The following is a 19,711-nucleotide window of genomic DNA, read 5'->3' as shown; positions in this document are numbered from 1 at the left end:
CTGGAATGATCTCATTCTTGTTCTTATATAAATGAGCCCAAAGCCCCATGCATCGTCATCAGCAAGGACTGGGAGGGCGCTTGGCCAAGACGGGCCCCCTCAGATCTGCATGCTCCCCGCCCCCACGTCAGTCAGCCCCCCTTCTGTGGGGCCCTCACTCCTTAGAGGTTCCTGGGGCCCACGCTGCCCTACACTCCTGCTCTGCTCAGAGAGCTGAGGCTGTTCCCCCAGAGGGGCACCCAACCCCAACAGGAGCCTCCACCAGGCCTGCCCTGTCGTCCCCTGGGAAGCTGAGTTCGCCTGCCCCACGCCCCCAGAAGCCAGATTGTGTGTGTGTGTGTGTGTGTGTGTGTGTGTGTGTGTGTGTGGTGTTGGGGGAAGGGGGTATAAGTGGGGGGCACTGTAAGGCTGAGATGCGCAGATTCAAACCCTACCCACCATACCCGCTGTGAGTGATCTTGGGACAGCCGTCTTGCCCTAAGCCTCGCTTTTCCTCTCTGTGAAATGGGGTCATGGTGGGGCTGCAGGAAGGGTTAGCGCAGTGCCTGGCGGGGGCGGGGGTAGTGTGTGTGACTGATGGCCTGACAGGATGGGTTAGTCAGGGGTTGAGCTCAGCCTGGATGGTGGGTGTTTCATTTCCTGGGGCTGCTGTAACCAATGACCACAAACTAGGTGCCTTAAAACAACAGAAATGTATCCTCTCACTGCTCTAGAGGCCAGAAGTTCGAGATCAAGATGGGGGCAGGGCTGTGCTCCCTCCAGAGGTGCTCGGGGAAGCTCCTCCCTGCCTCTTCCAGCTCCTGGTGGCCCCAGACAATTCCTAGTTGTGGCCACATAACTCCCGTCTCTGCCTGCATCCTCAGCTGGCCTTTCCCCTCTCCTCTCTCACACGGACGCCTGCCACTGGATCTAGAGGTCACCCTAATCCAGGATGACCTCATCTCAAGATCCTTAATGGCATCTGAAAAAAGGTTCAGACCCCCTAACCTGGGGGTTAGGATGTGGGCATATCTTTTGCGGGGGGGTCACCATTGAACCCACTACAGTGGGCACTGGCATATTTTCAGCATCATCTGCCTTTTTTCTTTCTCCTGGCTTGTCCCCACTTTCCTTTTTTATCTATTTCTTTTTTAGAGACAGCTCAACTTTTGCTCACTCCTCTCATATTCCTTGCACCTCTTATTTTTCACTTCTGGGCTTTTTCCTGACCTGCCCCGGCATCCGTGACTTGCTCCTGCAGCCTGAGTTACAGGCAGCAGGACAGGGGCTGGGAGAGCTCCACCTTGTCACCCTCACGCATCGCTGAACACGCAGGACAGCCAGCAGGGGAACATTCTCCAAGTCTGTGGTGCCTGGGCCGCTGAGCCCAGCAGAAGGCCTTTGCATGAGGCTGCAGGCTCCCTGGGGGTCTGGAGGGCGCCGGGTCACCAGGTGACCACAGAGGCCCGTTCCCCTGGCCAGCCAGCTCCAGCCACCTCCCTAACACTTCCCTCCTTGCGCTCTGTCCGTCGGCCTGAGGCTGTCTTCCTCAGTTTTGGGGGTACCTCCTGGTCACCCCATCTCTCATCGTTTCCCTAAGTGTAGAGCTCCATCCTGAAACACCTGGTGGAGTAGGAGGGGTTCAAATCCTGGCCCTGCTCGGTGACCAGGGCAAATCATTTAATTCCTGGTCTCAGGTTCCTGTTCTGTTTGGTGGGGATTATAGTAACACGCACCTCATCAGGCCACTGAGTGAAAGGCTGCAAGCAGTGTGCTCACGGCAACGCCCGGACTGCAGTGGGTGCTCAGAACCGTCATCTGCAAGCTGACCCTAAAATTCATGGGGACCCCAAATAGACAAAACAATCTTGAAAAAGAACAACCAGGTTGGAAGAGTCACTTCCTGATTTCAAAACATATCACAAAGCTACAATAATCAAAACAGCATGGTTCTGGCCTAAGGACAGACATGGAGACCAATGGAACAGAATAGAAAGGCCAGAAACAAGCCCTCACATCTGTCGCTGCTGGATTTTTGACAGGTGGCCATGTCCATTCAATGAGACAGGACCGTCTCTTTCAACAAATGGTGCTGGGACAACAGGACTGCCACACACACAGGAATGGAGTTGGATCCCACCTCACAGAATTAACACAAACAGTAACTCAAAATGAATCAAAGACCTAAATGCAAGAGCTAAAGCCATACAATTCCTAAAAGAAAACCCATAGGGGTGAATCTTCACGATCTTGGATTGGGCAGCGGATCTTGGGTGTGACACCAAAAGCATGAGTGGCAAAAGGAAAAGTAGACGCACTGGACTTTATCAGAACAACCATCAGGATCCTGACCTCCCGTCCCTAATTGTGTGATCCTGGGCTGACGGCCCTGAGCTCTGAACTCCTGCCTGTACAGAGGGGATGGCGGTCATGGCTTTCTGTTGTTTGGGAGAGTCACTCGCGGGAAGGACTCAGCTCAGTGCCCGGCATGTGACACGGTGGCACTTAGCTAGTGTCAGCGGCAATGCTGATGCTGATGGTGATGATGGTGTTTATGATGAAGATGATGACGCTGGTGATGCTGATGGTGATGATGGTGTTTATGATGAAGATGATGACGATGGTGATGCTGATGGTGATGATGGTGTTTATGATGAAGATGATGACGATGGTGATGCTGATGGTGATGATGGTGTTTATGATGAAGATGATGACGATGGTGATGCTGATGGTGATGATGGTGCTACGAAGAAGAATTCCCACTGAGGGTGACCTGTTTTCATAACACGCACAGACTGTGGTCGCAGGGGCCATCCTCCTTTTCCTCTGCAGATTCTTGCTCCTGGCACCCGGCAGACTAGCTTAGCAGTGCTCCAGCCTCTGAGGTGTGAGTGTGAGTATGAGAATGTGTGTGTGTGAGTTTATGAGTGCGTGTGTGGGTGTGAGTGTGTATTGTGTGAGAATGTAAATCCACGTGAGTGCATGTATGTGTAAGGGAGTGTGCGTGTGTTACGTGTGAGTGTGTGCATGTGTGTACGTGAGTGTGTGACCTGCTTCCTTCCCTGGCCAGCGGGGCCACTATGTGGAAACCCCCTGGCAGGGTCATTGCTGCCCCAGGGAAGGGCCGCAGCCACTACCGTGCTCTGTCCCGAGGCGCCCCGTGCCTTTGGCCCTCAGTGGACGGAGAGCACCTCCAGTGCTCAGGCCACAGCAGGTAGCACTGTGGTTAGACGTGGAGGGGGACTTCCTCATCCTGGACGGTCCTCAGGAGCTGCTCGCGTCTTTGCGTGTGGCGCTTGGGGCTGGGCAGTGTGGCTGCGTGGGCCTGCACGGCTGTTCCTGTCCCTTGCTCCACGAGGGCCCCAGGCAGGGCTGGGGCGTCTTGCTGGCCGCCCTGCTCGCCCCTCCACTGGGCAGCTGGTTGGTGGCCCTGCGGGTTTCTTGCCTATCTTCACGGGTAACTGCATTCTTTTCCTCTGCTGGTTTTTGGTGAACATGTTCTCGCCTTTTCCCCATCTGACATATTTTCTCGCTCTCGCCCATCAGATCGAGGCCTCTCTTCCTCTGCCTGAGAGGGTGGGGAGGGTCCCCTGCTCTGATGGTGGGCTGGGCTGGGTTTCCTTCACGCCGGTTCTCACCCTCAGGGGTGCTGTTCTCGGCACCTTGCCACGAGCATGTGTGGCTATTGTCTGCTACTGGAACTTGACCTCCCAAGGCTTCTTGGGGCAGCCCACATACCTGGGGACCCTCCGGGAGCTGGAGGTCAAGTTCTGCTCCTCCTCAAAGCTGGCCTGACGGCCACTTGGGGACCATCACGCTGCTGGGTTTGTTGAGGACCAAGGTCACAAGCTGCCTTGGTCAGAAGCTGAAATTCAGGATGGGGTGGGGTGTCTGGGCACGAGGACCAGAGACGGGTTTTCTGATTATGCTGAAGTGTCGAGGAGGCGTTCAAGCGAGACTCCCAGACCATGCCATCTGTCCACGGCAGCTGTTAGAGACGGGGAGGTCGGGTCTCACGGGCAGCCAGATGCTCCCTGCCTGCTTGAGGTCCGGGTCACCTTGGAGACTCAGAAGCCAGGCAGCTACACTCTGGGCCGGGCCGGGGTCTTTTCTCTAAGGAAGGACATACAGCAGGAAGCACTATGGTTAGACTTGGAGAGGGACTTCCTTGTCTTGGATGGGCGGCAGCTTGAGTCTTCACAACCAGTCCTTGGGTGTGGGGAGCATGGCTGGCCTGAGGCCGGGGGATGAGGAACTATTCAGAGAGAATGCTTTCCATGGGGCTGTCCCGGGCCTGATGGATGCCCCAGAGCTGCACCGTCCGACGCAACTGACAGTGAATGAAATGGTCTGTGTGCACTGCCCACTATGGGTGGTAGCCCTGGCCTCACATGGCTACTAACATTAGAAATGTGGCATAGGGACCAGAGGCCTGAATTTAAATGTTACTTAATTTTACCTGATTTAAACTTCACAGCCACATGTGGCTGGAAGCTTCCGTATTGTACCAGGCCTTTCTGGAGGGAGGCCGGCGGGGGGTGGCCCATTCCCCAGGGAGCGAGGCGGCTGGGTCCTTAGGGCAGCCTGTGGGTGTTCTTCAGGGGCCCGGGTCTGCCTGGGTCTGCTCAGGTCTCTGCATGATCGCGTGTCTGCCCACGTGCCTGGGTCTGCCCCTGTGCCCGCGTGTGATCGCGTGTCTGCCCACGTGTGCCCGGGCACACGGCAGAGCAGGGAGCCGGGGAGGGGCTGGGTGTCGGATGCGGGAGGAGCGGCTGCCGCAGGGGTCCCCCGCACCCCCCCAGGAGCAGAAGTTCTGCCAGCGCTATGACCAGCTCATGGAGGCCTGGGAGAAGAAGGTGGAGCGCATTGAGAACAACCCCCGGCGGCGGGCCAAGGAGAGCAAGGTGCGCGAGTACTACGAGAAGCAGTTCCCCGAGATCCGCAAGCAGCGGGAGCTGCAGGAGCGCATGCAGAGGTGAGCGGCGGGGGGGCCGGGCCCACTTCCCCCCACCCTCCCCCTCCCCTCCCCTCCTCCTCCCCTCCCCTCCCCTCCCCTCCCCCTCTCCTCTCCTCCCCTCCCCCTCCCCCCCCTCCCCCCTCCCCCCCTCCCCCCTCCCCCTCCCTTCCCCTCCCCTCCCCTCCCCTCCCCTCCCCTCCCCTCCCCTCCCCTCCCCCTCCCCTCCCCTCCCCCTCCCCCTCTCCTCCCCTCCCCTCCCCCTCCCCTCCCCCCCCTCTCCTCCCCTCCCCCTCCCCCTCCCCTCCCCCTCCTCCTCCCCTCCCCTCCCCTCCCCTCCCCTCCCCTCCCCCTCCCCTCCCCTCCCCTCACCCCTCCCCCTCCCCTCCCCCTCCCCTCCCCTCCCCCTCCCCTCCCCTCCCCCTCCCCCTCCCCTCTCCTCCCCTCCCCCTCCCCTCTCCTCCCCTCGCCCCTCCCCCTCCCCTCCCCCTCCCCCTCCCCTCCCCCTCCCCTCCCCCTCCCCTCCCCTCCCCCTCCCCTCCCCCTCCCCCTCTCCTCCCCTCGCCCCTCCCCTCCCCCTCCCCCTCCCCTCCCCCTCCCCTCCCCCTCCCCTCGCCCCTCCCCTCTCCTCCCCTCTCCTCCCCTCCCCCTCCCCTCTCCTCCCCTCCCCCTCCCCCTCCCCTCCCCTCCCCTCCCTCCCCTCCCCCTCCCCCTCTCCTCCCCTCCCCCCTCCCCCTCCCCTCCCCTCCCCTCCCCCTCCCCTCCCCTCCTTTCCTGCCTCCCGGGGCCTGGGTCAGCTCGAGGCACTGTCCGCAGAGGAGCCCTGGCCGGCGTGAAACAGGAAGCACAGCAGCTTCTCAAACCGGCAGCCCGGGGGCCGCATCAAGCCCTTGGATGTGTCACTTGGTGCCTGCCCGGCCTTAATACTTAAGTGAAAGGAGCTTAAATCCATTTTGGTGGAGTGAGTTCTCCTTCCCGTGTGCCACAGGCTGGTACCTCCCAGCTTCGTTCATTTATGCGGCCCCTGAAGGCAGCTGAGTTTGAGATCCCCGGTGTGGGTCAGAGGAGAGGGATGCTGGTCTCACGTGGCGGCCGTGAGGACTGGGTGGGATCCTGTGTAGGAGTGCCCAGCGCAGAGTAGGTGCTCGGTGACATGCGGCTGTGACATCTGTTGTCACACAGATAAGGCCATGAGCAGGGATGCTGGATTTCACTCTTTCCTGGACACTCACGGTGCGTATCTCACCGAATGCCTCCTCCCGGTCCTGGGTGCCACGTGCCACCTTATCCCCGTGGTACCGGGGAGGACACTGAGGGACAGGTCCGAAGAGGCAGAGCTGGGATTTGTATGTGGATCTGTGTGGCTGGTCTTTTGGTGGGCATCTTAGGAGAGAAAAAGGTTCTGGCATTTCTGGGTGAGTCTGGGGGCTCCATGCCCTCCCCTGGACCCCTGGGCTCAGGGCTGTCTGTGTGGGTGTGAGGCCTGGCCCCTCCTCACTGCCCACACGCCGCCTCTGGGGAACCTGTGGGCTCGGGTCTGTGCCGCTGTGCCGGCCGCGTGTCCCTGGCTGCCGAGGGGCCGGTCCTGAGCGTGTCCCTTTGGTCTCCAGCAGGGTGGGCCAGCGGGGCAGCGGGCTCTCCATGTCGGCCGCCCGCAGCGAGCACGAGGTGTCCGAGATCATCGATGGCCTCTCGGAGCAGGAGGTAAGTCCACGGCCTTGACCCTGACCTCAGCTCCACCCGCTGTGTCCCCTGCGCGTGGAGAAGCTCCCAGCAGGAAGCAGAATTCATCTGGATGCTTGAAATCAAGGGGCTTGTTACTGAAGTGTGGGCAGAACGAAGGTGGGATAGTGGGGCACCAGGGGAGTAGACATTGCCCATCCCCAGCCTGAAGGACAAGCGGGGAGAGGGGCCTTCCTGGGGCTGTGGAGGAGAGGCCCCCTGGTAGGACATGGCCAGGAAGGGCCCCATCCGTGATGCCACGGCGGGGAGGAAGCAGGGGATAAGTACCCCCGCCTCTCACTCCCCACCCCCGCCCCCGTCTACTTTCAGTGCTTCCCATTGGTTGAGCCTGACCAGAAGCCAGAGGGCATGAGTGCCTGAGAGCTGTGGTTTCTAGGTCAGCCTCCCCGTGCCCAGAACTGGGGGCAGAGGGGGATTCCCATCTCACCAGCTGTTCACCAAGCCGGGGACCTTCTATCAGGAGTTCCCAGATGACCTTCTGTCAGCCAGGTGACCCTGGCTGTGGTCCCCAGAGCCCAAAGATGACCAGAAAGCAGAAAAAGGAGGCGTTTGCTCCTGGGGCAGGGCTGGCGCTGGCCTGTCCCCTCCCAAGTCTTGTAGGTCAAGCATCTAATGTGCCAGTCCCCCCGCCCCACCCCCCACGTTCCCAACATCGCAGTAGACAAGAGGGGGCCTCACAAAAGCAGGGGGCACATTCTTCCTGCCCGGGGCCTTGCGTCCAGGCAGAACTTTTGTCCGGATGGGAGACACTGCAGCTCCGGCCCAGTGCCGTCATCTCTAGCCGCACAGGGCTCTTTAAATGGAAATTAACACGAATGAAATAAAATTGAAAATTCAGTTCCCCTGCGGCACCAGTCCCACTTCAGTTGCTCAGAAGCCACACGCGGTTAGTGGCCCCATGTTGGACAGAGCAGGCAGTAAACACCTGCATCGTTGCAGAACATTCTGTTGGGTAGCACTGCTTAGGCCACTGATTCTCACTTCGGACAGACTGAAGAGTCCTGGGGAGGGGGAGTCTGGCTTGAATTGCAGTTTCCTAGGGCCCTGCCCCAGCCGTTCTGATGTAGCCAATCTGGGGCGGAGCTCAGGAATCTGCATTTTTCACCAGGCTGTTCACGCGAGTCTGATGCAGGTAGTTCAGACTCTCTGGCCGTTAAAAAAGAGCCTTCGTTTTGAAACTTCACGTGCTATGTCCCTGTTTTGAACACCCTTCAGTCTGCAGAAAGCAGGACTTGGAAAGCCTTCGTCCTCACACCTGTGGGTTCGCTCGAGCTCCTTTCCCTCCCCCAATACTGTGGCCACGAACACGTCCCACAGGGGCACGTGGGAACGAGAGGAGGGCGGCCCTTTCCCGTGTGTTCCCTGCCTGATGCAGGCAGGGCGCCTGGCATCCCAGCTGATTCAGTGTCCCCCTCCCACCCACCCCGGCCCCCATCCCAGAGGCCCGCTTCCCCAGGTCCTGGCCGCACAAGAATGCAGCCACCAGCGTCCCCAGGGATGCTGAGGGAACAGCTTTCGCGGGTGATGGTTGGAAAGGGAATTCAGGGCAGAAACTTCACCTCACCCAGCCCAGGCTGACCTGAGGTTCCCTGGGAGGGTGGGAAGGAGGGGACTGGGCGGGAGGAACGATGCTCTCCATTTGGGGCGAGCTTTCGGTAGTCAGCGCTCGTGCCCCGTTGGGGAGAGGCAGCAGAGCAGGGGTGGGGTTCCTGCCAGGAGAAACCCTGCCTGGGGTCTGCCAGTGCTGTGTATCTCGGGCAGCCGAGGACGTCGGGGAGGTGAAGGTGTTGGAGGGCTGCTGGAGTTCGGGGGAGGCTCAGGCCTCTGTGGGGGGCCCGTCTCAGCCGAGGGTCAGGGCCCTGTCCCCGCTGCGCTCCCCTGCTCCTGTTGGGAATCCCCAGCACTGAATGGAGAGCTTGGATGTGGGAGGTTGGGCAGCGGAGCCTTTGAACTGGCTGACCTTGGCCGGGCTGGACCCTTGCCTGCCTCCGGAGATGGGTAATTAATCGCCAGTAATGGGCTGGCTGCAGAGATTTGGGGAAATGAGTCCAGCTGAGTGGCGGCTCCGAGCCTCTTAATAGCCATCCTGGTGCATTAGGAGTGAGCCCGCCCGACTCCTGCCGAGCACGGGGCTGGGCAGGCTTGGTCCCCAGTGGGCACGCTTGAAGGAGCTGGATCCAGGGCTGGGGGTGGGTGGCGGGCGAGGAAACGGTTCTGCAGCCTCACCGGGCCCCCCCAGAGCAAGGCAGCCCCCCGCCCCACCCCGCGTGCCCTCTGAAGCTGGAGGGCCCGGCCCCGTCTCCTGAGCTAGCCTGGCCCAGCTGGGCTGCACGTCTTTCTTGCAGTATTTTATGGCACTTGCATTTCCAAACGGAAGATTCATTGCTCCCCTCCTTCTGCAGATAAGGTGGCTGCTGCTGTCTGCATTTAATTTAACAGCCCTGCCCACCGTAAACCTCTCTGGGGCCGCCTTTAAATTCTCCCTTCCCCCTGCACGGGCTGTTATTATTGTTTAACTCATCATTCGCTTTCTCGCTGGTTTTGCGTTTTTCCTGTCTCGCCCGGAATACCCCTACCCTCTGCTCCTCACCTGGGTCCCCTGTGCTGGCGCAAGCGCCCCTCCCCCTCCCCACCCTGTCCCCGTTGTCCTGTGCTTTCCAACGGAGCCCTCTGCCGTCTCCACTTCCCTCCAGAACCTGGAGAAGCAGATGCGCCAGCTGGCCGTGATCCCACCGATGCTGTACGACGCCGACCAGCAGCGTATCAAGTTCATCAACATGAACGGGCTTATGGACGACCCCATGAAGGTGTACAAGGACCGCCAGGTCATGAACATGTGGAGCGAGCAGGAGAAGGAGACCTTCCGGGAGAAGTGAGTCCCCGTCACTGGGGTGGGGGCCTGGCCGGGCCACCCTCCCCCGTCCTGAGAAACCTGTCCCCTTGAGGCTTGTCCTGGCTTCCTAGGGCTGCCACGACAAATGACCACCAGCCGTGTGACTTTAAACAACAAGAATCTATCCTCACACAGTTCTGGAGGCTGGAAGTCCAAGATCAAGGTGTGGGCTGGGGTGGTCCCTTCTGAAGGCTCCAAGGGAGAGTCTGTCCCAGGTCTCGCACCTGGCTGGCACCTGGTGGTGGCCGGCGATCTTTGTCATCCCTCGGCCTGGAGATGGATCTCACCATCTCAGTGTGTCTTCACGTGGTCTTGTTTCCTGTGTGTCTCTCTGTGTCTTCTCCTTTTCCTATAAATTCACCAGTCACATTGGATTCAGGGCCCACCCTACTCCAGCATGACCTCATCTTAACTAATTATATCCGCAAAGGACTCATTTCCAAATAAGGTCACCTTCTGAGGTTCTGGGAGGACATGATATTTGGGGGGACACTGTTCAAACCAGTACAAAGTGTCAAGGCAGTTTTACATGAAATGGGGCAATGTGTATCAGAAGAACAAGGCAGGAGGACCTTCGAGGCTGGGCTGAAGCCTTGGGCAGGGTTATTTGGCTGGCCGGTGACTTTTCGGTTTTCATTTTACTTGGAAAGTGGCTATCTGTGGAGCACATCCTTCATCACAGACACTGGACAGATGTTTTCGGGGGTTTGTGCATTTGTCCCTCTTATCCCTCATAACGGCGTTAACAGGCCATCCCCATTACACACATGAGGAAACAGAGGCTCAGAGAGGTTAAGACACTTAACGAAGGTCACACAGCTTGCGAATGGTGGAGGCAGGATTCAGACTCCCCCAGCTTCGGGGCAGGGGCTCAGCTGCAATGGAGAGGTTTGTCGGGGGAGAGGGGGTATGGAGCCAAGGAGCAGGGTGGGGGGTCTTTGGAAAGCAGAGGCAGGAACTGGATGCTAAGAGGTGAAGCTTGGGGCTTCTTCTCAAATGAAAGAGCAGAATGACTGTTTTGGGGAGACGGGTGAGGAACCAGATGGAGAAAGCACTCCTTTCCCCCACCAGACTCAAAGTGTGTGTCCCAGGGAACCGCATCCTGGGCACAGAGCGCCTCCTCAGGACCCAGGACCCGCATAAGGCAAGAGGGCGGGAAACTGAGGCAGAGGCCTCAGCGCTCAGCCAGGAGGGCGTGGGGGACTCAGCTGCGGCGCGTCCACGTTCACCTCCGCCTCCCGAGAAGGCCTCAGAGTTTCTTCAAAAGGGATGTCCCACGTTCTCCAGCCACCCACTGCGGGGCCAGGCCGCAGGGTCTGGGGCTGTCTCTGCCCTTTGCAGAGCTGGGTGGCCCCAGAGTGCCAGACTGGGCTTCAGGGACGGGGATGGCTCTGGGTCATGGGCAAGGCTGGGGTGCGTCAGCCAGGGCAGACAGCAGGACTTGGAAATGCAGGAGGAGCTACTGAAGAGGGTCTTGTGTGGAAAGTTTTTGTTTGTTTGTTTAAATGGCTTTTGATTAAGGAAATTCTAAAACATACATAAAAACAGAGGGACGCTGTAACGCACCTTCGAGCGCCTAACACAGATGCAGCGACCTTCCACAGGAAATAGCGCTTTGGGGAGCAACTCCTGCCGTGTGTTTGGGGTTTACTGCTCAGAGACAGGAAACCCAGGTAGTTAGCAGCTCATTTCTAGGTCCTCACGGTCACAGACGTCGAATCAAGTCGTCCCGTATCTGGTGCTGTACAATTTAAAAACCAGTGAAGTGACTGTAGGACGGTCATGGATGCTAAGAATTACTGTTGCATTAGGTATTTAAATTCCCCCTGGTATGTTTGATGTTTTATTTATTTATGCTTTCTTTAAAAAAAAAAAAAAAGATTTCTGGGAATGCTTTCTGTGTTTTGGCCTTTCTGGATTTTTCATGTTGCTGTTCCGACCTAAGGATTTCACACTGTTAGTCCAGTAGCTGCAGAATGGGGGGGCCCAGGCTGGGCTGATGTCTGCTGAGACCCAGTTTGGCACCTTGAGTCTTTCAAGGTCCTGGGTGACCTCTCGTTTTCAGCGGAACTGATAGCACTCAGGGCCTTGGAGAATCACGTGCCGGTGGCGTAGAGCTCCATCACTTACTGGTTTTGTGACTTCGAGCAGCCACTTCCCCTCCCTGAGCCTCAGTCTCCACGTCTGTAAAATGGGTGTAGCCTCCGTGCCTCCTCGTTTAGCCGTCTGGAGGTACCCAGTGTCAGAGTAAACTCTCAGGAAACATGGCAGAGGACCCAGGTGTAGGTTGGAGGGAGGTGGAACAGGTGACCTAAGAGATTCCCACGTGTGCTTCTTGGTCTCCTGGGGCCCCATCTCTGCGTGGGGAAACCCCAAGGAAGGGATCTGTGGGGAAGGAAGTGTCACTGGGGCAGGGAGAGGGAGGAGAAGGGAAGACTGTCTGTCTGGGAAATCAGGGCGTTAGGCCGCCTCCAGCTTTGCGAGCTGCCCGAGGCAGGATCCCAGGCTGGGAAGCCTGCCTCTGACTCGCGGCTTCCTCTGGGAAAAGAGAAGAGGCCGCTCTGGCTTCTCCAGTGTCTGGTTGGGGAGCAGGGGAGGGGCCCACTGGCCTCCTGCCCAGCCATCTGGAGGGCTGGGCAGGACGATCGCCAGCGCTGGCCCAGGCTCCCTCCGGCGGCGGCGGGGGGGTGGGGGGACCCCGGGGCCCCTGCGTCCCCAGCAGCCTCTCCTCTCCCCAGGGAGGCCGCGGGGCGGTGGCGCGTCTTGGGGACGGGCGTGCCGAGGCTCCACCCAGCATCCCCGGGGCCCCAGCAGCCGTGACCCACATCTCCGCCCCCGCTGTCCGCCTGCTCCTGTGGCCCTGACATTTCAGTCTGGCCCAGCTCTTTCCCAGTAATTCTCCCTGTTTCGCAGGAAGCCAGTTGGTGGGGTGCCAGCTCCCCGCCACCCCTCCAGCTTGGGTCCCTTCCCTCGGCCTCCTGGGCCGGCTTGCCTCCTGCCTGCCTCCTGGCGGGCACTCGAAGCCTCTGCTCCCACCTCTCACGGCCCTGCCCCGTGACCTCGCCCGTGGCGGCCCCGCGTGGGCCGGGCGAGGCCCAGCTTCCCAGGCCCAGCCGGAGACAGAAACAAAAGCAGATTTTAAAAGGGGGGGAACCCCACCAAAGGGCTGCATGTCATGTCCTCATTTTTCCTGGAACCCGCCTCCAGCAGGACAAACAAATGTATTTTCAAAGGCGCTAAAACCAGTGACTCACTCCAAGGAACGCCCTCTCTTAGCCCTCTGTCCCGCCTGCCGCGGCCCTTCCCACACCCCCCTGGGCTTAATTGCTCCGAGTGGGGCGGTGCCGGGCCAGCGGAGATGGCAGGCGCCCGGGAGCTCGGCGGCCGCCCAGCTGGGCAGCCCCCCTCGGCCTGGTCTCAGGCCCGCCCTTCTCTCCCCGCAGATTCATGCAGCACCCCAAGAACTTCGGCCTGATCGCATCGTTCCTGGAGAGGAAGGTGAGTCTGCCCGCCGGCCCAGCGCCACCCGCCCCGTCCCCCTCTGGCGGTCACTCCTGGGGCCAGCCGCTTGGGCTGGGCCGAAGGACCCTCCCTCCCCACCCACGAGGCCTCTGCCTGCTGACCCCTTGCTCTCCTTGCTGTGTCTGACGGCACTTCCCTCCTTCCTCCCTCCTGGGAGAAGCAACCGCAGGCCCCGCCCCCTTCTCCCAGGGCGGAGCTCCAGGCTGGGAAACCCCAGGAGAGCTGTGTACACCGGCTCCTCAGACGTGGCAGCAAAGCATCCTGGCAGACTGGACATGGGTTCTGGAAGCCCTGCCATGCCTGGCGTCCTAATTAAGGCTTTATAGGCAAGAGTGGCGATCTTCCAGGGCGCTGGATGGAATGACCTTTCTAGGTCCCTCTGATGGTCACTGTACGCTGACACCCCTGATGCGAAGCCTGGCGTGTGGTTTATCCTCATCCGCTTTGGATAAACCTTTACGTGGAACTGAGGCTTGAGCTCCGCCTTTTGCCCCCAAACCCAGCCTGGAGCGGTGCCTCTTTCTGCTCCGGTTCCCTGTTGGCAGGTGGACACAGAGCGTCCCAGGAAATGGTAAAGCCCCCTTTTGTGTACCCACGAGGCGAGGCTGGGCAGTGGCCGCAGCGGCCGCAGGTAGGAGGGAGCTGGTTTGGGGGCTGGACGTGGCCCCGTGTCAGAGTCGCCCGCTGGACCCCAGCATCACCAGGGCGGAGCCAGACAAGCTTCCTGAAAAGGTTTACTTTCTGGAGCTGCTGTTCTGGGTGTTTAAAGCAGCGTTTCCCCGAATCTCGTTTCTCAGACTGGGTGTCCGCCCACTCCCAGCTTTGCAGATACCATGCTACTGGAGGCCTCACGCTTCCTCGCTGTGGGAGGGCGGTCGGAACCGGATCCAGGCGGGTATTTTAAAGGGTAACAGTTGTTTTCAGCATCTGCCCTCAATGAGCCGATACCCATAGAAGGAGGGAGATGGGGCAGCGTGGGGAAGCGAAATCTCTCCCGGCCTGAAAAACCAGTGTGGAGAAGCAAGCCCTATAAATAGCCTCTCCTCTGGGTTAGTGACAGCTTCTTACTAGGGGTGTGGACAACCCAGGAGGCAATAGGTTGGGGCTCCCCGGAGATAGACGCGGGGGTTTCAGAAATTGGCAGTAGAGCAGCACTGTTTGAATGAGGGAATCAGAGGTCTCTACGCTGGAGAATAAACTTTACGGTGTTCTTTGGCTAAGAGGCAGCCCAAGCTGAGACTTAAATAGAGCTTCCAGAAGGGTCTGAAGCTGGGGCTGCCAGCTGTGCCTTTGGGGACTGGCGTGTCCTGGTGGTGAGTGAGGCCAGTAGCAGGGTGGGAGCTCGGTGGACTGGCCAGCCCGTGCCTGTCTGCAGGGGCAAGTGACGCTTAGGGCCAGCCCGTGGTCGCCCAGCACGGGAAGGCACTCTCCTGAATTGTTCAAGGGGAAGTCAGACACCCACATCCCCCAGTTTGCGGATATTGGCATCTGATTATAAAACGTTTTTCTTAACTATTTTGCGGGCCATGCTCGTGGTCAGGTTGAGCTTGGGGGCAGCCTCTGTTCACAGTCTATTCTAGGAAGTGGATGAGGACGCAGGGGTTTGAGGCCCAGCCGTCCTCTGCACCCAGCAGCCCTCACGATTGCCCCTCAGAGGCCAGTTCCGGGCTTGGCACCAGCACCGAGCATCACGGAAACATTTTACCTCAACTCAGTAACAGCTGCTGGCATTGGCGAGCTGTCACCTGGGCTGGGCCCCGTGGCCACAGGTGGCGGCATCGTCGTGTTCTGTCCTTCAGTCGCTCTCTGAGGACGATGCCCTCTTACTGGTCCCATTTGGACGAGGAGGTGGTGGGGTTCCGAGAGCGCCAGTCATTTGCTCAGCAAGTGGCGGTGCCAGGATTCAGACCCCGGTCCGCGGGGCAAAGACCGAAGCAGAGAAAAGACATAAACGTCCCAAGAGACGAAGAGTTGCGTGGCGACATTAGGCTGGATGCACGAAGCTTGGAAGAGGTTATGCAGGGCCCTAAATGTTAGGGAGGAGGAAGCTGGGGTGAGAGAACGGACCCGAGTTGGGGAGCCGGAGGCGTTGTTCTCCTGGGGCTGGGATGGCAGGCGACAGCTTCATCGTTACGATTGCCAGTAGCACCAACCACAATACGAAGAGGTTAGCACCTCTGCAGGGTGTGTTCTGTGGTCCACGTATGTGTATTAACTTACTTGGTCTTCATGACAACCCTGTGAAATATGTGCTATTAGTACCGCTACTACACAGGTGAGAAAACCGAGGCCCAGAGAGGTTAGGTAAGCTGGCTAGGGTCACCCAGCCAGTACCTGGAGGAGGTAGGATTGGAACCCAGGCCTCTGGCTCCCGGCCTCCTGCTCTGACCGCCTGCACTGCACACGCCTCAGAGCTCTTTTCTCTCTCCATCCTGCAGACGGTGGCTGAGTGTGTCCTCTATTACTACCTGACCAAGAAGAATGAGAACTACAAGAGCCTGGTGAGACGCAGCTACCGGCGCCGCGGCAAGGGCCAGGTGAGGAGGGGGCGGGGCGGGCTCCCGGCGTGCTCGGGGGCAGCGTGCGGTGACATCTCGTGTTTCTCAGCAGCGGGTCCCTCAGTTTGGGCCCCTTCAGTGGTGGCTGGGAGACCCTCTCTGGGGGTGTTCCTCCTATCCCAGCAGCAGAGAAGAGACCTGGGAGAAATGGCCCCTTCCACCGTCAGCCTGGAAAATTCTAGAACTCCGGGCTTGGTGACCCATCGTCCCTGTGGTGGATTAGGGTCGCATTCCCAGAGCAAGGGCTGGGCTTCCAGGATGACTTGGGCTGTTCTACAAACTTAACATTTAAAATTTAGAAATAAGTTTTGGCGTTTTGTCGTAATGCACATGTGAAAGAAAAAAACAGCCAGTACGTCAACCTGCCGTTTTTCAGACATCAGTGCTTCGGATATGACTGAAGGATGATTTAAGTTAGAGCAGGACTTGGCAAACTATGGCTCTCGGGTGAGTCCAGCCTGCCACCTGTTTTTGTGAATAAAGTTTTATTGGCACCCGGCCATGCCCATTCGTTGACATATTACTGTGGCAGCTTTTCTGTTAAAACAGCAGAGTTGAGTAGTCCTGACAGAAACTGCAAAGCCTGACATATTCACTCTCTGGTCCTTTATAGGAAAAGTCCGCTGACCTCTGAGTTAGAGGAAAAGGGAATTCGTTTAAAAAAAAATTCCGTAAATTATGTTAAAGATGAAGGGGGTCAGTGGCACACATTTTAAAGGGGGCTCGCGAGTGTTTTGGTGTTGGGGAGATGGAGGGAAGGGGAGGGATTTGTTTCACTTCCGGGCTGTTAAGAATCAGCCCAGAGCAGATGCTGGGAGTAGGGGGGTGAGGGGGAGTGGGCTTGTGCTGCAGGCGGAGGGATGCGGGCTGGACACTGCAGGAGGCTCTGGGCACTGCTGTTAGATGCCGGACTGGAGCTGGTTGAGGCAGCCCCTTCCCTGGGGCCTCTGGCCTGGGGGACCGGACAGGGGAAAGGGACGAAGGCCGGGATTAGCATGTGCTGGGAGGACAGGACACAGAGGTTCTCTTAGGTGGGTGTTCCCTGTCATTGGCATCTTCCAGCCCAGACCCCCACCCCTACCCCGGGGCCACCGTCTTCCCTTCCCGAGGCTGGAGAGAGCCGGACCCTGAGGGCATCAAGTCCAGCCATCACCTGTGGGGTCCCAGTGTCCCCTGTGAAACCATCACTCTGTGATCAAGCCCCATAGCCTATGATGGGTTGGTCCACGCAGCTTCCTAGCCCGCATCCCGTGTCTCCTTTCTTGCTTTCTGGGAACTGTGCTTCAGGAGTACAGACCCACTTTTCTGTTGGCTAAGCCACATATAATTAGGGAAGCAAATCTGCTGACGGGAGAGTAAACAACCCCTCACTGCATTCTGCACGTCAGGCCAAGATGATTGAGACTGAGCATTGGTTGTCGTTGGCCTGGATCGTTGAAGGGTGGCTGTGTTTGGTTTGTGGATAGGGTTTTCCTCTAGTTTTGTGCAGCCACCGTTGGCCAGCCTGCTCGCCCATCTAACAGATGTGTAAAACCGAGGCCTACTGGCTTGGCGCTGTTCAGTTGTAAAGACCTAGCTGTGGCGTGTTAGAAATTGAAGTGCATTTAGGAATTTTTCTAGACTGAGACGCAGAAACTCAAATAAATGCCGGGGCAGGGAGCATAAATGTGCCGGCATAAGAGGCAGTAAGGAGGGTGTGGTGTGGACTGTGGCAAAATAAAGGGGGAGATAAAGGCCTCTAGATGGATTTTTAAAACGTCGTCAGCTATTTGTTGAGCATCTCCTGTGTGCCAGTTCTCTTGCTCGTCTTCCCAGTGCCCCCCTGACCCGCTGCCTTCGTGGGGGCCCTGTGGATGGGCTCATGAGGCCCTTGCTGGTGGCTGGGCTGGGGGCTCTGTAGACGAAAGGGTTCTGAGTCAGATGGGGAGAGATTGGGCCATTCTCCTCACCCTGTGCTGAGAGCCACATTTGTGTGGAGGGAGGCAAAGACTGTGTGCTGATGTCATTTAGGGAGGGGCTATCTCCGGATGAGTCCTGGGGAGCGGGGGGCCGTTGGTGCCCCCTGCCCCTGGTCCTGGCTGCCATGCCTTCCACTTCACGGTGTTAATGCCTTGCTAGCTGACTCATCTGCCCGTCGGACATTGGTGTGCTGACACAGGGGACTCTGTGCTCGTTGTCTAGACCAAGTGTACACTGGTGGTTCCAAGTCAGCCTGTCGGTGGTCTGCCTGAGAGGCTCCATTGAGTAAGGGACCCCAAAGATGAGGTTGAGGAGCAGCCTCTTGGGAGGACGAGGGTGAGGGTGTCCTGGGCAGAGGGAACAGCAGGTGGAAAAGCACCAGGACACGAGAGAGTGCACAGTACCTTAGAGTCTTAGGAGCAGGGGTCTCAATACCTTCCAGGGTCTTAAATGAACGAAGGAATGGAGAATCCATAGGAGGCAATAGGGAATGGTGAGGCCTGGGGCTAACTAGAGAGCTTGTGCCTTATATCAGCTCCAGGTGACTCTTGACTACCTGGCCCTGTATTGCCAGATCTGATTTTTGATGATGAGCTGGAGATAGGGAATTATGTGAAATTGCCTGATTTTTAAATCTTACGTCACGTAAGAACCAATAACAACAAAGCACCGGATAGGCCGGACAACTCATATTTGCTCTCGAAATCTGTCCTCAGCCCTCAGTATAAGACCTCTGGGTTGGAGTATGGTAAGGCTGGGGGAAGAGGTAGGGAGAGGATTATGTGACTTGGGACAGAGTCCAGGGTCAGGGCCCTGGGGGCCCTGGAGTGTTTTATAGCAGAGGAGAGGCGTTGGCTTCCTATTTTCATCTGAGCTGTCCTGGGTTAGCTGTGGCGTCCACGATGCTGAGAGACATGGGGCTTGTCTGGTGAGGTTTAACGGTCTGCTCAGGCTGGCGTCTCAGGCTGGGGCTCCCAGGGTGGAGCGGGGATGCCTCTGTGCCCTGCCTCTTGCAGCAAGAGAGAAGAAGGCAGGGCACGAGGCCCCCGTCTCCTTGGGGGACGGGACGTATCTTTGGGGCTCTCCCCCCCGTCTGATCGGCTGTGGCTGCAAAGAGGTGCCATGTGGCCCGGGCCCTGCCGGGGACGGAAATTAACGTGCAAACCCTGGAAGGGCTCCTGTGCCAGGCAGGTCCGCTGCCCTCACCACCGCCTGCCAGCCCTGTTCATAAATATGGAATAAATGGGTCAACCCAAGTGTTGACTTTGTGGCCGTAACTCTTCCCTCTGCCCCGTGACAGCGAAGTAAACGGCAGACACCGACCCCGCAGCCCCTCTGGGTAATTCAAGGTGCAGTTGCTGCAGCGGGCCTGATGTGATAAAACCTGTGATCCTGCTGATAAGTCTCCCAGTGAGACGGGTAGGGGTTCCCCAGCCTGGCACGGAGTGGGTGTGGGTGTATGTGCTTGGGCAACTACACGTGGATGGACGGATGGGTACCGGCGGTGGCGGTCCCCCGTGGGCTGATACTGTGAGCAGTTGGAGGTCGGGTGTGAGGCAGGCAGAGACCCTCTGCTCTGTGAAGCCAGAAGAGCCGGGTGGGAATGAGCCTGGAGAGCGATCCACCGTGGGAAGGGGAGCAGTCAGCCTCGGAGGCATAGCAGGCGCCCAGGTGACAGCTCTGCTGTCCCATCCTTGTGTCCGATCAATTCTCGGCCCACCCCTGGCAGCTCAGAACCTTGGGACAGGCTGTGAGCCTCACGTGGTTCCCGTGGCTCCGGCCACGCCGTAGCTGAGGATGGCCACGCGGCACCGCTCAGCTGGTCAGCCCGACAGACGCCCCTCGGATGGGCCCCTCCCGCTTCATTTCTCTAAGGTTGACCCCCACTCACCTCCACAGAGGCGTCGGATGCACGGTATCGTGTGGTCATCCAGCAGGCAATTATTGAGTGCCTACTGCATGCCAGGGCTGTAAAGCTTCACCTTCAGAGCCGTACGAGACCACGATCCTTCAGGAAGCTAGAGAGAGGGTGTCAGCCGAGCCCAGCTGTCTCGGCATCTCACAGCCCGTCCCGATTACGAGCCTCTGAGGTAGACGTGAGGT

At 58.6% G+C, this 19,711-nt stretch overlaps 1 protein-coding gene across 22 annotated transcripts in view; it reads left to right on the top strand.

Moving 5' to 3' along the window:
- The window catches only part of NCOR2 (nuclear receptor corepressor 2), a 225,217-nt gene that overhangs the window by 121,740 nt on the left and 83,766 nt on the right, over positions 1 to 19,711 (top strand). For 19 of the 22 annotated variants that reach the window (XM_057525956.1, XM_057525955.1, XM_057525950.1 and 16 more), the window contains 5 exons: positions 4,782 to 4,954; positions 6,544 to 6,637; positions 9,370 to 9,548; positions 13,013 to 13,067; positions 15,530 to 15,628. In XM_057525956.1, coding sequence (XP_057381939.1) covers positions 4,782 to 4,954; positions 6,544 to 6,637; positions 9,370 to 9,548; positions 13,013 to 13,067; positions 15,530 to 15,628 — 600 coding nt within the window. The remainder of the gene's footprint in view (positions 1 to 4,781; positions 4,955 to 6,543; positions 6,638 to 9,369; positions 9,549 to 13,012; positions 13,068 to 15,529; positions 15,629 to 19,711) is intronic. The other 3 variants (XM_057525959.1, XM_057525958.1, XM_057525940.1) reach the window with 1 other exon arrangement.

Source organism: Balaenoptera acutorostrata, chromosome 13 (assembly GCF_949987535.1).
Source record: "Balaenoptera acutorostrata chromosome 13, mBalAcu1.1, whole genome shotgun sequence".
Lineage (NCBI taxonomy): Eukaryota > Metazoa > Chordata > Mammalia > Artiodactyla > Balaenopteridae > Balaenoptera > Balaenoptera acutorostrata.
Note: the sequence above shows the minus strand (reverse complement) of the source record. Positions and strands in the feature narration are given on the sequence as shown.